We start from the raw sequence: 14,596 nt of genomic DNA on the forward strand, positions 1-14,596 counted from the left end.
TACAACCTTGATTACTACTTTGTACCTCAATTGTCGTAAAATCAGGAAAAAAAAGTTGTCAAATAAGTAAATAACTCCTAAAGGACAGTAGTTACAAAATAGACAACCTCATTACATCATAAAGGACTCACCACAAATTTACTTAAATAAAATTCATATTACCAGTATAGCAACACATTCGTTGTTTTATTAGTAAAGTGGTTCTGAAAACTTGTAATTAATAGTGAAGTATTAACACTTATTACAACTAGATTACCACATTTTACCACAATTCGTTGTTTTATTGGTAAAACGGTTCTGAAACTTGTAATAGTAAAATATTAACACTAATTACAACTTGATTACCACTTTTTATCATAATTCATTCTGTCATCAATTTTATGACTTAGGTTTCCTTTCCCTTTCTTTCATCTTCCTTCTTCTTCCATAGTTGAAATTCTGTAAACCCTAACCCCTCAACCTAACCCTAAACTCTAAATTTTCCAAAATTTTTCGAAACCGTAAACCCTAACCCCTAAAATTTTATATATTCATTATTAAGATCCTCCTCGGCGAGATATTCCCACCTAGATAAGATATCTGCTCCTCGATAAGATATTTCTTCCTCGACAATATATCTGCTCCTCGATAAGATATTTCTTCCTCGACGAGATATCTCCTTCCCAACGACATCTCTTCCTCAACAAGATATCTCTTTCCGACGAGATATCTCTTCCCAATGACATATCCCCTCCTCGACAATATAGATATCTGCTTCTTGATAAGATATTTGTTCCACGACGATATATCATCGAGATTATTGAAGACGGCGACGACGATGCCGATGGAGAGCTAGATGTAGTTCTTGGCCTCCTCGAGCTTTTCAAGGGAGCGCGTGAGGATGGAGACTTTGGCACCCTCGGAGGCAGCACGGTGGGCAAGGGCGAGGCTGATGCCGTTGGATATGCCGGTGATTATTATTTTGATACCCTCCGTTTGGATTGTTCGCAATATCTCAAAGGCTTCCTAGGCTCAGACATTGTTGTTTTGTCTTTGTAACACTATTGACATCGTTTTCCTTCTAAATACTTCTAGGTGAGCCAAGTTTTTAGTACCACATACATCACCGCTTGTATGGAAGGAAAAACTGAATCACACTATTGCTACACTTTGAATTGCTCATTATGGACGAGTTACCTTATTTCCTAAGTACTTAACACAAATTTAAAAAAAATTAATTATAAAAAAGTACATATAGAGGAAAACTAATCCTCTAGAACTCATTCAATCTCAAGTCTTCCTCGTAATATAATTCTCACTACAATGCAATATACGAGTTTGAAATTGAATGATCCAATAGTGGCTACACTTGTACAGTAAATAATTCAGACATCAACTTAACTACTTTTCCAACTAAAATAAACAGTGAATAGAGAGTATAAGGGAATTCATATTAGTACAAAAGCAGCATAGGATTGCAAATTGAGAAAACATATTTATCTCTGCAAATCAGAAGAGATGGAACAACAGTTAAATATTCACTTACGGAATCTTTAGCTTGAAGTATCTGCCCATCTATTCAAAACAAACGGATCATTAACCGCTACACAAATCACAGAATCAATCCCTTTATATAGCCTTAAACTTATCAATGTTGTTCTTGTAACTAGGCACATGCTGCTGGAAACAAAAGTCCGTATACGCACCCTGACATACGCAAATAACAATACCTATTTATATAAATCCCTTGCAAACTTAAAACACTCACGGATTCAATGTTTCTCATTCATGTTCATCTAATATTTCATTTTGTCACTAAACCTCACGAAAAACATAAACCATTACACTAGAGAGGGAGAGAGAGCAACTTACAGGGAGGCCAAAGATGACGACTTTCTTGTCCTGAAAACACAAAATTCACCAAAATTGAGTGCCCAAAATGATGAGAATTACATGTAAAGAAAGTTAATGGAGAAGAAAGACAAAAGGGTCGACGACCTTGAAAAATGTCTTTGAGAGGAGTGGTGGCGAATTTGGAGGAGACGCCGCTGTCCCAGCTCCGAGCTTTCTGGAGGGAAACATCCGGTACGGCGGAGACTAGCACCGTCCCGACTGTGACCACCGCGTAGGCTCGTGAGGAGGCTCCGATTGGATGATCTCTGACGGCCAATTTAGGGTTTTCCCCAAGCAAATACGTAAATTTGTTGCAGAACAAAAACTGAACGGCTTTTCTCAGCGCACTTCCTCCTCCCTCTGTCTTCTCCTCTTCAATTTAGGGTTTTCTGAAAGTCGCTCAAAGTTTATTAGTACTATGATATTGAGAATTTAGCTAAAAATAAAAAAGATTATACAGGCTAACGGATAAGCAGGTAACAACAATCAAATATTCTAAACCTTTAGATTTATTCCACATTTTAATTATATCCGATGGCTTAAAATATTCAAAAAAGTTAGTGTATGTCATACATTAACATACACTAGAATTTTCCTGCAGCTTAATTACCTCGTATTATAACCTTTACGGCTCTAGGAAATTCTATTTCAGTATTTCATGTGCTTTCGGTTTTGGAAATCAACGACCTCAAACTTTTCAAAAAATTTAATGTTGCTCACCGTGAGAATTTTCATCCAAATTTTTGTCAAATGATGCCATGACATAGATATTTCCGCCTAGCAATCCACACTTCACTATCATATTTTAGTCGAGGGCATATACGATTAAGCGTTTGAGCGGGAAGAAAAACCAGAAAGGATACCCTAAAAAAATGAACGAAGGGTTTGATCGTGGATCAATTCATACTTCAGAGTTTAGAATAACGAAACAGAGAAGAAGAACTAAAGATAATAGACTGGGAAGGTCAGAACAAAAAGATGAACAGCATTCGGACTGGGATACTGCACAGTACTAATAGAACTCCAGTAGTAGAAATGGTGGGTTGTGAAGATTAATGGAAAGTTGGAAACAGTACAGTACTAGCATTTTTTTTTTGGTCAGAGACATTACTGCCGTACTGCACGCGCGTCCAATTTTATGTGAAAACTCCTGGGAGTCAGCCGTTGTTTGCTTGCTGCTGCTGCTTCTTCTTCTTATTAATGCTTTTGAATCATAATAAGGTTCAAGCATATGTGTGTGTGTGTATTTCTGCATGAATATATCTAAATAAATTTAAATCTTTATGGATTTAAATCAAAATATCAAATTATGGTGAAGGGTACGTACTGATCCATCAAAAGTATTATTATTTTTTTTAACTGAATCGAAATGATTCGCGAACTGTAAGGTATCTTTCGGTCCCCAGGATGTCTCTCTTTCTCGATCAGTCTGCAGGTGTAGTTTGCACCACACTAGCTAGACTACAGTAGACTACGTACTACTGCCGTGAAAGGCATCATTCATCCTACTGTGTCTTTCTGGTTCTGCTTCGTCTGGACTTTGGTTTCTACTGCCCAGTTTATCAATGTATATATAGACTATTGTGGTCCCTCGCTAGTTACTCACTGCTATAAGCTATGGATCGATGATCAAATTAATCATGCATGTTTTATGTTTAGTGTATGAACAAATTAATAAAGGCTGGTTGTTGTCACCCGTACGTTGTGATTCATCGAAATTTATAACGGCTTAATTACGGCTTAATTAGTAGGGTTTCAGCTTGGTATTTAATTGGTATTTGCTTGAAACTCAATTTCTTAAGTTCAAAATGACTATAATTTTCCCGCGCACGCAAATTAAGTTTGCTTTTTTTTCATTTTTAACGAAACTCAAGTGTAAATAGATTGGTCAACGATTCCAAATTACATAAGCTACAACAAAATTAAATTTGCACGCATATATAATACATAAATTTCTTGATAATTCTTCGAAATTTGTCGGTTGAACTTTGAATGGAATCCTGGCTTTCAAAGGGCTAGCTATGCAATTCAAGGACATATGACTACAGGTTGAGAATTTATTGCATCTTTATGACTGGCTAGTTAGACCTCAAAGATCGAAAAAGACAGGTGTATTATCACATTTTCGTTGTTCTGATTTTCTCGTCTTCTCCATACTTCTGAGAGATTAAACTTATATTGCATCGATCAGTACAAGTCCATGCCGAGAACGTTGAATACATGCATATAATTTTTGTGTGTATATAACCATGTATACACACACACACACACTTAATTTTGTTGGAATTTATGGATTGGTGGGTACATGTATGATTCATGCAAGAACAATTATTATTAATGATGGATATGGATATCATATCTTGTGAGCGTGACTAGTCTTCTTCGCGTGAATAGGGGGGTTTCCAGTGTCACCATTTTTAATAGCTCAATAAACAAGACTGGTCTGATACTGTAGTCGGTGCGTACGCAGCTCATAGTTATGTTACAGAGGCACTAGCTTTTGAATTAATTTTGATCTTGAATGCGAGGGTAAATGTAACGATCGATGGAATAGTTAATTATAATTGAATTTCAAAGTTTTAGTTAAGAATCAGAATAATGTCGGTTAGGACTTGAAGAGTAATTCTAACAATCTCTCTATCGATCTCAGCATCTTACGTATTTTAGCTTGATAAAATGTTGACAAATTCTAATACATGCAAGTAGCTTCTCCATTGGTTTTCACTTTGTAGTTCTCTACACATGAAGGGGCAGTGGCGGACACAAGATTTATCTATATGGGACCGGAATTTTTTGAAAGAAGTGGAATGAACCTCAACAAAGAAGCTGAGTTATTATTTGCTATTAATACTTTCACAGCAATAAATTTTTTTTTCCAATTCTTACTTTTCTCAATAGGAAATAAAGAAAGAAAATATATATGCATTTTTGACTAAAACATAATAACTATCGATCAATACAACTATAAATATATAACAAAGATATATAGAGGAAGAAACCGAATATCCATTCTACTGACCTAGCCGTCTCTCTGCTAGGGTTTGAGAAACCTCTCCTTTACGGCGGCGGCTTCTCCGTTTTCCTCCATTGCTCGCCAATAGAGGCCATGGCCGTTCTCTGGTTGTTCCTCCTCTTCTTCGTTGCTTTGGGTGACGATGTTCCTGTGGTAGTTTCGAGTTATAGTGGTGATGGTGGTGTAGGGGTGGGCGTGGGTCGGGTCGGTTTTGGGTCAAAACCGCATCCGACCTGTATTCTTCGGTGGGCAGACTTTTAGGATCGAAAACTGATTGTTAATGGGCTAGCCCGAAAAATTCGGGTGACCCGAATTTCAAGTCGGCCCGATTCGGTTTCGGTTCAAGTCGGCGTCGTCGCTCATCGTCGTTGGTCGTCGTACTTGGTAGGCGGCGTTGTGTAGAATTGCATATCGAAGGCTAAAGGTCGGGCTCTGCATTGTGCGGAACTGCGGATCGAAGGCGTTGGTAGGCGGCGCTGGTAGGCTGAAAGTCGGGCTCGGCTTTGTGCAGATCGAAGGTGTTGGTCGGCGGCTGTGTGAGAGTGGTTGTCGAGAGAGATGAGAGGCTTTCCCTTTAGCTTTGTGGTTAAGGCCTTTGGCTTTTCTACAAGATAAGAGGGGTTCGAAAGCTGGTGTGGTGGTGGTGGTATAGTGGCGGTGAACTGGTTGTGGTGTTTGTTCCTTAAACTCCAAAGCCCAGAAGAGAGAGATGAGACATTTCAGAAAAAAAAAAAAGAAAAAAAAAAGAGAGAGACATTTATGAGAGGCCGAAAGAGACGAGAGGAGGAATGAGAGTGTAGGGTTTTCTTCCAAGGAGAGGGATCAGGTGTAACATGTTCTATGTGTAACCTGATTTCAGCCAATAAGAATTAGACAACCATTAAAAATATTATTAATTTAAATAAAAACTAATATAATTTAAATAAAAGTTATAATATTAATTATCCGGACCGGTTCGGTTTTTTTCAGCCGGTTTACTCAATGAACCCGGTCCCGAACGGGAGAAATCGGTCCGGTTCGGTCAAGTCATTTTTCCCCCTTATTTCATCCGGTTCGGTCCCCGAGCCTGTTTTCCAGGCCGGTTCGGCCGGTTTTGGACCTCCGATTCGGTTTCTGCCCACCCCTAGTGGTGTGGTTGGACTCGATATTTTTGCTTGGTGGGTGGACCGACTGCAGATTGGGATGCGATGGAGGTCCATGTGCGTGGTGCCGTATAGATTTGGGCTCAGCGACGGTGGCGAGGATTGGGTTTTTCGACCTGATCGCTTTTAAAGTTCGCTGGCGAAGGATGGTCAATGTGTTGCCAATTGCTTGTCTGGGCCTGCGGCTCTTGACGGTGGTGAAACGGCTGGAGTTCCTGGTTGGGTTGGTTGGACCCAGACTCCTATGTTCTACTCGGGCTGTAGTCCTTCGATGGCAGGGGTGATGGTGGATGGATCTCGCTCGCCGGAGTAGTCAATCTGTTGGCGCCAGCACGGTGATCGACGATGGGGCTGTTCATGCTGCGACGGCTGGACGGAGGAAGCTGCTGCGTTATGAGTTCATGGATGCAAGCATAACACATTTAGCTTGAGTGTCATCATCCTTATGCTTTTGATAAGCAACACGTTGCTCATCGGTTGCATCTTGAGCCAAAGGAGTGTGAGGGGGTGCATTTTGTAAGACATAAGCGATCTTATCGAATGTCAATACAATTTTCAAATTGCGGAGCCAGTCATTGAAGTTTGGGCCCTCAAGACGATTTTCATTGAGAATTTTGGTGATAGGATGTCCTGACATATTGCAGTCTACATAACATAAAATAAAAGAAGTGAGATTGATTTTAAAACCAAGTGACTCGGGTCTTAAGAATCAAATGGCACCCTCTCACTATTTTAACAAATTCCAAATCCCTCAAAGGAATTCGAGAGTATAAATTAAAACTCTTAGTGAGTATGGAAGACTCATTTTCATTAAGCCAACCGCATCATAATAGAACTATAAGTCAACTTAATTTCCATGAGAGGATACTCTTATCCAATCACATCAAATGTGAATATCCATAACTTTGGCCTCTAAAGTAATTAAGTCTCACCATAATAGGATATTGATAAATTACTCTAGTTAAGCTATACCCAACATCTCATGTAAGTATAGAGATCAAAAATTAAATCTCATCATAATAGAATATTGACCAAGATTTGTCCCTACCTTACAACATCAAATGTTGAATAACCTCTCTTTAATGCTCCTAGCAAGAAATACCTCCGTTCGGAATGATATTCACATGCAAGAACATCTACTAGGAGATTACAATGTTGGAAGGCCACAAAGAAGCATTCATAATGACTTCTTCGTTTTTCAACTTAATATCACTTTGAGGGAATTTTAAGGTCTCATCTTTAATAATCTCATTAATAACAATCACATTGCATTTGCTTTGATCCTAATGCAATCACACATTCATTATACTTGATCTATAATAAAATACTCCCACTAATTGTTTTCAGAAAACAATTTGATTTCATCAAAAACATTTTTCAAATGGAATCATGGGAAATATAAAATTACTTGATCAAGTGCAATGAACATGCAATTATAATAGGTCACATAGGATGATTATGGACTTGTTGTTTGATCCAACATGAGCCAATATGCACTACCAGAAAAAAGGCCTTTTACGGCCCACATTGTGCGCCGTAAATGACAATTTACGGCACATTAATGTAGGCCGTAAATGAACATGTCGTAAAAGACAATGATTATTTACGGCGCTCTTGATGTGCGCTGTAAATGAGTTACATTGTGCGTCGTAAATGAATCAAATGTGCGCCGTAAATGATAGTACATTTACGGCACATATACAATGCATGCCGTAAATGAGTCGCACTGTGCGTCGTAAATGAGTTAAATGTGTGCCGTAAAAAATGATACATTTACAGCACACATACCATGCACGCCGTAAATGATATTTCAAAAAATAAAAAAAAAATTATATACTCCACGTTTTTTTTTTATTAATAAATAAACTTCATTCAGATATCTACATCACATAGGATTTACTTACAAGTAGAATACCGGAAGAATGAACAACATGCAGCTATCATTAATCACAATAATTGTGATACATATTGACAAGCACAAATGTGAGAATACAAAAATAAACCAAGGCCAAGGAAAGAACATATTACTTCTTTCCTGCTTTTCCCTCCTTTCTTCTTACAATTCCTTCAGCATAATTTCACACTCTTACCTTTGTATGGCTCTGTAAGTCTCCATTTCCTAATGGAAGCAGCAAACTGGCAGATTTCACTCTAGTCATAACCACTAACTATGATTCTGGGGTTTTTTTCCACCTTCACTTGTCTGCCATCAGGAATATCCATCCTTACTGGATGGGAGAACCCAAGACTCAATACCAAGATCCTTCGTTCTAATGTTGCTCGAACCATCATCAACCAACTATAGCCTCTTCTCGAATCCTTTGGATACTACTACCACCAAGAATCTAGCATCACTCTCTTCCCAAAAGCTGCAGAGTAGAAAAGATAAAGGAAAAAAATGAGTCAAGATAAGCACCTACATTTATCAGGACATTTCTTTACAAATGGAATAAAAGACAAAGATTAAAACTTTTCTTGATTCTTTCATCATATGATTTTGAATTTAACATAAACCACACACAGAAGAAGCTGAGTAAAGAAAAATTCCCAACCTTATGCAACACAATGTCAAAAGGGCCTTAATCCGAAAGAGGCCTGTTATAATCAATAGCAACAAATAATATTCCCTTGTTTCTGCATTAAACAACCAATGGCACAGATGCCAGCATCTGAAAATATATCTTCATCCCCCTGCAGCCAGCATCTGTTTGTTGGGTAATGTCATGCTTCCCCATGGATGAGAACTAATACAATCTCACTTGAGAATAATAAAATAATAATAATGTGGAATCCAGTTTCATGAAAGTTACATTCCACTACTGGTTCTACATATGGTGTCGGATTTGATACCTGTATGTTTCATCAAGTACACTCCTTATTTCCTCCCTGAAATGTCAATCAACACCCATACTTTCAAGACTAGAAACCATAGAAAGGCGAGCATAGTTATCTAGAGGATAAATCATTGGAACTGGATAAGGTAAATTAAGAATAATCAGTTTAAATCAATCTCAATGTAGCAAATACAATTAAAAAGAAAAAAATATTGATGGAAACTTGGAAAGTATGAAGGTAGTAATAACCTGCACTTCCAAACTTTTCTATGAGTGAGCGTAGATAACTAAGACAACCAGCATTGTTGAGGTGAGTAAAAGCAGCAGCAGTAGTTGATGGTGAGTTAAACAAGGACCCATTCTTCTTCTGGTACTTCATGACCATCTCCCAGTCCTGTGACTTTCCGATTCCTTCTGAAATATATGCGAGATAAGCTCTCCACCCCTCTGAGTTGCTTCTGTTGCCTCTAAACAATGGCATAATGGAACATAATTTTCAATTACAATGAATTAGGGTGGAATTCAGAAATGTATTCCATGGCTTTCACAAGCATAAGACCCAATTTTATTCTATACACTCATGCATATCTTAACTCTAAGAAAGGAAACTTGGTCTTTTTCACCCAGTATCGAAAGAAAACATTCTAAGATTCCAATAACAAAGCCAAACCTGCATGTTAAGCTCAGTTGGATTGACTAGGCAAGTCATATAATTTAACCAAATAACCAAAACCCAAGAAGAAAGTTAAAAACATACCTTTGAAGCTCAAAGTCTCTCCTGAAAAGTAAAGCATCTAAGGTTAATCCTCCCAAAGGTAGATTCACATCCAAATTCATTGCAGATTCAATCATGGAAGGAAATATTATATCAAACCCAACAGGAGATGGTTGCTCTCCATCAGTAGCTGAAGCTAAATTTGACTCGATAAAATGCAGACCTAAAATAACAAGAAAGGGTATTAATTTATAGAACATTAATGCAGGAAACATAGAAATATGCAATATCAATGAATGTACCCTTGTCAATTAGTTATTCACCAATATTCCATCGCTTTAGTGCAAGGATGCATGGTAACGTGGATAAGAGGGCATCTTTGGTTAACAACTGATGCAGATTAGGAGGACCCCATGAGCCATCCTGAAGTTGATTATCTAACAACCAATTTACACATTCAGGGAAGAAAGGCTCCTTCCTGGAATTTGGAGAATGGACCATTGCCACCCAAGCAGTGTCATATGATGAAACAGAGAGATCAACCTTGTTGAACATCTTCTTTATTCTTTTTTTAGTTCCTTCCCAACTCTGCTTAAATTAAGAGAAGCATTATGAACTGAAGAAAAGGCTGAAAGTACTTTGACTGTTGAACCCTCCTAATGTCAACATCTCCTTAAACCGTTTTGTGCTGAAAACAAAACCAGGATCTTTTTTCGTTTGCTCAGAAGCTTTGCTGTATGCAGATAGCATCTCAAGGACATATCTCAACCTGCATGTGCAAATTCCATGACCAGATTTAAGCCCTCAATATGAAATTACATTCTAGTTTTTGATCCATCCAATAATTAAAACTAAAATTGATTCAATTACTCCATAAAACCATAGTAATTCAAATTATTTTCAATCTCTAGCACATTATAAAACAAGAAACTAAGTATCTAACAGGAAATGGAAGATTGAAAACATAAACAGCTAGGGTTCGAAGAAAAATCGAAGCTCTGAGAGGGGAAGAGAAATAGGCGTACCGATCGGAATCAGAAATGCGCGGACAGCGAGCCTCACCGAGCTTGGAGATGGCTTTGCAGAGAATAAGGCTGACGAAAGCATGGTCGAGCTGAGAGTGGGACTATGGGACAAAGACTGCAGATCTGAGCGGAGGAGAAGTCGTTTCTCTCGGCGGCGAGTTCGGTTCCGAAGAGAAGAGATTGAAGGCGGTTTAGGTTATCGTCGACTTGCATATATTCAAATCTGGAAAAGACACCGGCTTGGCTTTTGCGTAGTTAATCGAAGGCAGGGGGTGAGGGTTTGGGTTTTTTTCTCTATTTTTGGTGGAGACTGAGAAGCAAAAAAAAAAACACAGAAGAGAAGAATGAAGAGTTGATCTGGACTCTAGAGAGATAAATTCTAATTAGGATAGAGGGAAATTAGAATTTGGCTAAAAATTTGAGCGGGCTCCTTACGGCGCAATGGAAATGCATGTCGTAAAAGACTTGAAGGCAAAATGACATTTACAGCGCACATAGTAAGTAGGCCGTAAATGACCATAAACAAAAGTCTTTTACGGCGCGTAAAAAAAGCATGCCGTAAATGTAATGTGACATTTACGGCACACATGGAAAACACGCCATAAAAGACCTGATAAGAAAGTCTTTTACGGCACACAAAAAAGCACGCCGTAAATGACATTCTTTTACGGCGCACAAGGTATGCACACCGTAATTTGCGCGTCGTAAAAGACAAGTTTTCTGGTAGTGATGTTGGATCAAGGTTATGTTTGGGTGGTTGATTTTAATTACGCGTAACGATTACGAGAATTAAATAACTAAGCTAAGCTATTACACTTTGCACTTGAACTCCTTTCAAGGCTTGATGACTTCAAACTTCTTCTTTGGATCATCCTCATGTGCCTCCATCTTCGATTACAAGAGTGGATGAGGGGCATACAAGCTCCCATTTAATTTAATCAAACTTGAATAAATTAAATAAGCTACTTAGTTACACAACCAAATGAATTAACTACTTTAATTACATAGCCCAAATGAATTAACTACTTTAATTACATAACCACATTCATTCAAAATGAATAGTCGGCCAATCTCATGCTCAATTATATTAGGCCATAGTCCATAATCATCCTTTAATTAACCAAGATTAATAAGGTTAATTAAACAAGCATAATTAACTTATTCAAAATAAATTAACCACTAAATTACTTTAATTTAATGCAAGTAAATTAATTGAGTGATTTAGGGGATGATGTCTTACATCATGCAACACTAACTTTTGGTGAGTAATTTAGGGGATGATGTCTCACATCACTTTTGATGAGTGATTTAGGGAATGATGTTTTACATCATGCATCACCAACTTTTGGTGAGTGATTTAGGGGATGATGTTTTACATCATAATTCACCAACCTTTGGTGAGTGATTTAGGGAGACATGTCTTTTATCTCATAATTTAGGGAGACATGTCTTTTATCTCATTCCAACTTTTGGTGAGTAATTTAGAGAAACTAATAGTAAAGATGACTAACTCTACCAACCTTTTGGTGAGGGAAACATGGAAATGATTTTATGTCATCATTAACTATTAGGTAAATTTGAATTCATGAATTTATGGATCAAAAGTGAAAAACAAACACCATGAAAAATTAGCTAGTTCATAACTAGTTTAGATATGTTCCAAAGCTGGAAATAAAATTCCAGTTTTGTGTTCTTCCATTGAACATTTGTTTACTTCATCTTTGAAGCCAAAAATCATGCATACCCTAAGGCATATATAATCTAATATGTTTCTAAGATTAACACCTTAATTAAGAAACATATAGAATCCCTTAATACATATCTCATATGCATCAAAGTTTCATAAAACTTAAACCACTTCTTACATGTAATTTCCAGAAAACTTTTTCTAGCTATCATAAAATCTACCTTACATCACATGCTTCATAACTTTTATGATAAAGCAAATTTTATGATCTAAATTACATATTACTCTAAGCTTAAGAAAATCACATCAACCAACATACTTAGCCATGTTTATAACATATCAAAATTAAGCCAATGGCTCTGATACCAATTGAAGGAATGGATGGATTTCAAAACTTTTTAATTAGTGCGGAATTAGTTTAACCATTAAACTACTAACTAAACATAAAATCCATTCCTTTAACCCATGATCTTGGCTTATTGTGATATGTATATAAACATAGCATGCATAGTAAGGAAGAACAAAGAGGGAGTTTATGTTCTACTCACCCTTGGAGCGTGATTTTAATCCGATCCAAGTGAACCACCAAAGTTCCTCTCCTTGATCTCTCCTTGTGTGTGTTTCCTCCACCTTGAAGCACCTTGGATTAAGAACTCCTTCTTGTACTCCTTCTTGTGCTTGTAATCTTCTCTTTGATGTAACAAGTAAAGCCACAAAAGGATATGGCCTCTAAGGATCTTCACCAAGTGAATCAAGAGATGAAGAAAGATGAAAGAAAAGAAGAAATTATGCAAGTGTTCTTCTTTCCTTTAATTTCTGAAAAATGGACCAAGAGAGAACTCTCTTTCTCTCTCTCTAATCTAAAAAAATAATAGTGTGGAGACACACTTATTCTCTTTGTCCATGCTTTCACTTTTATATAATAGGAAATAACTCCAATTACTAAAAGAAAATATTGACTTTCATAAAGCCAATATTTTGGCTGGTCCATACATGTTATTGGGCACTAAAAATGTGTCTTGGGCTTTCATTTAAATCTCATTTAGTGAAGCCCAAGTCCACACCAAAAGCCCGACAATCGTTTAGGCCCAATAGGTTCGGTTTTACCCGAAAATCCTAATTATGTCCAAATAATAAATCTAATTAATTATTTGGTCATAACCAACTCTTGTTTAATCTTCTTCATATACAATCTCAAGGATCCACTTATATGGTGTGCGATCTCTTAGGTTCTAATTAACAAGGCAGTGAAGTTTATAGAAACCATTCTATTTTGTTTACGAATCAAAAACTCCATTTTTGATTCTCCCTTGTTATTAGGATTATAAATGTTTATTAATCCTCGGGGACTTCACAAGTCATGAGTGACGTCTTGCAACATATCATGACTACCCTAGTTAATGTAGAATGACAAAGAACCTATTCAATTGGAATTACAATACAATACGGTCCTTCTCTAACACTATGTTCTAAATCACATCATCGGGGTATGGAATTGATATGTCAATCCCCTAATGTGATTTTCATTCTTATGTGATTCTTAGAATGTGATTAAAAACTCCTTTTTAATCTCATTCAATGCTTTGGCCAAAGACTCATTGAATCACATCTTTGAACATACACCTTATTTACTTAAGGATAGAGATTCCTTATTGTACACTCACATGTCTCCATGACCGAATTGATTATACCAATGAATGCATCTATTATATCCATTAAGGGACACAATATTATTGCATCATCAAGAAATAATCCATTCACTCATAAGACAACTATGGTGTCTCAGGTCAAAGGACTAATTTGTATTATTGCAATTTAGAGTTCAAGTTTGACATGTAAGTAAGACTCCATACAAGAACTCTAATGATCGCGTTCAGTGTACTCTTTAAATTAAGAGCACCCACATACTTATATTAGTGTCTCTACACAAATGACAAGAGACATATCATCCTCCATATTGAGCATACATAGTATGTGCTAGTCTTTCCGGATTATCAATGTCCAAGTGATAATCCTATGACTAGGAACTTTTTAGGATAAGAGTGTGAAAGAGTAAAGGTCTCACACGTCTAACTCTTTAGATTACTTTCTCTTTAACTCATATTCCTTGGACCTTGTTCAATCAAATATTAAATATAAGCAATGAACAATAAACTTGCCCTTTTGATTAATAATAATTACAATAATAATTACATCAAAATGATTGTTTTAGGACACAATTCCTTCAGTGATTGCATTGTAGTTGCAGTTTGATTGAATGAAATTATTTCCGATAAAAAAAAAAACAACAACAACATGCAAAGTACTG

General features: G+C 36.9%; 1 protein-coding gene and 1 pseudogene across 5 annotated transcripts; both read right to left on the bottom strand.

The window, feature by feature from the left end:
- Positions 1–1,475: 1,475 nt before the first annotated feature.
- On the bottom strand, positions 1,476–2,632 carry LOC133744979 (peroxiredoxin-2F, mitochondrial-like; annotated as a pseudogene).
- A 5,244-nt stretch (positions 2,633–7,876) lies between these two features.
- On the bottom strand, positions 7,877–10,952 carry LOC133706649 (ent-kaur-16-ene synthase, chloroplastic-like). 5 transcript variants are annotated; one of them, XR_009844654.1, is made up of 7 exons: positions 10,602–10,952; positions 9,879–10,345; positions 9,619–9,799; positions 9,111–9,328; positions 8,878–8,913; positions 8,580–8,731; positions 7,877–8,396 (listed from the first exon to the last, which is right to left on the bottom strand). XR_009844654.1 is itself a non-coding variant. In XM_062132192.1 (7 exons), the coding sequence occupies exons 2-5, from the start codon at positions 10,129–10,131 to the stop codon at positions 8,903–8,905; spliced, it is 642 nt and encodes a 213-aa protein (XP_061988176.1). In that variant the 5' UTR covers positions 10,132–10,345; positions 10,602–10,952; the 3' UTR covers positions 7,877–8,396; positions 8,580–8,718; positions 8,878–8,902. The 5 variants fall into 5 exon arrangements, 4 of the variants coding, with proteins under 4 accessions (XP_061988176.1, XP_061988175.1, XP_061988174.1 ...); XM_062132192.1 differs by having other exon boundaries at positions 8,580–8,718; positions 9,900–10,345; XM_062132191.1 differs by having other exon boundaries at positions 9,900–10,345.
- Between the last annotated feature and the right edge of the window lie 3,644 nt (positions 10,953–14,596).

This window comes from Rosa rugosa, chromosome 4 (assembly GCF_958449725.1).
Source record: "Rosa rugosa chromosome 4, drRosRugo1.1, whole genome shotgun sequence".
Lineage (NCBI taxonomy): Eukaryota > Viridiplantae > Streptophyta > Magnoliopsida > Rosales > Rosaceae > Rosa > Rosa rugosa.

What these genes read in the sequence shown, in the direction of transcription:
- LOC133706649 (XM_062132190.1), bottom strand. Translation starts at nt 10,131, where the DNA reads ATGTTCAACAAGGTTGATCTCTCTGTTTCATCATATGACACTGCTTGG. An exon ending in AGAGACTTTGAGCTTCAAAG is followed by an intron (nt 9,329 to 9,618) that starts GTATGTTTTTAA and finishes GCCATTGTTTAG; the next exon opens with AGGCAACAGAAGCAACTCAG. An exon ending in AGAAAAGTTTGGAAGTGCAG is followed by an intron (nt 8,999 to 9,110) that starts GTTATTACTACC and finishes TACCTTATCCAG; the next exon opens with TTCCAATGATTTATCCTCTA.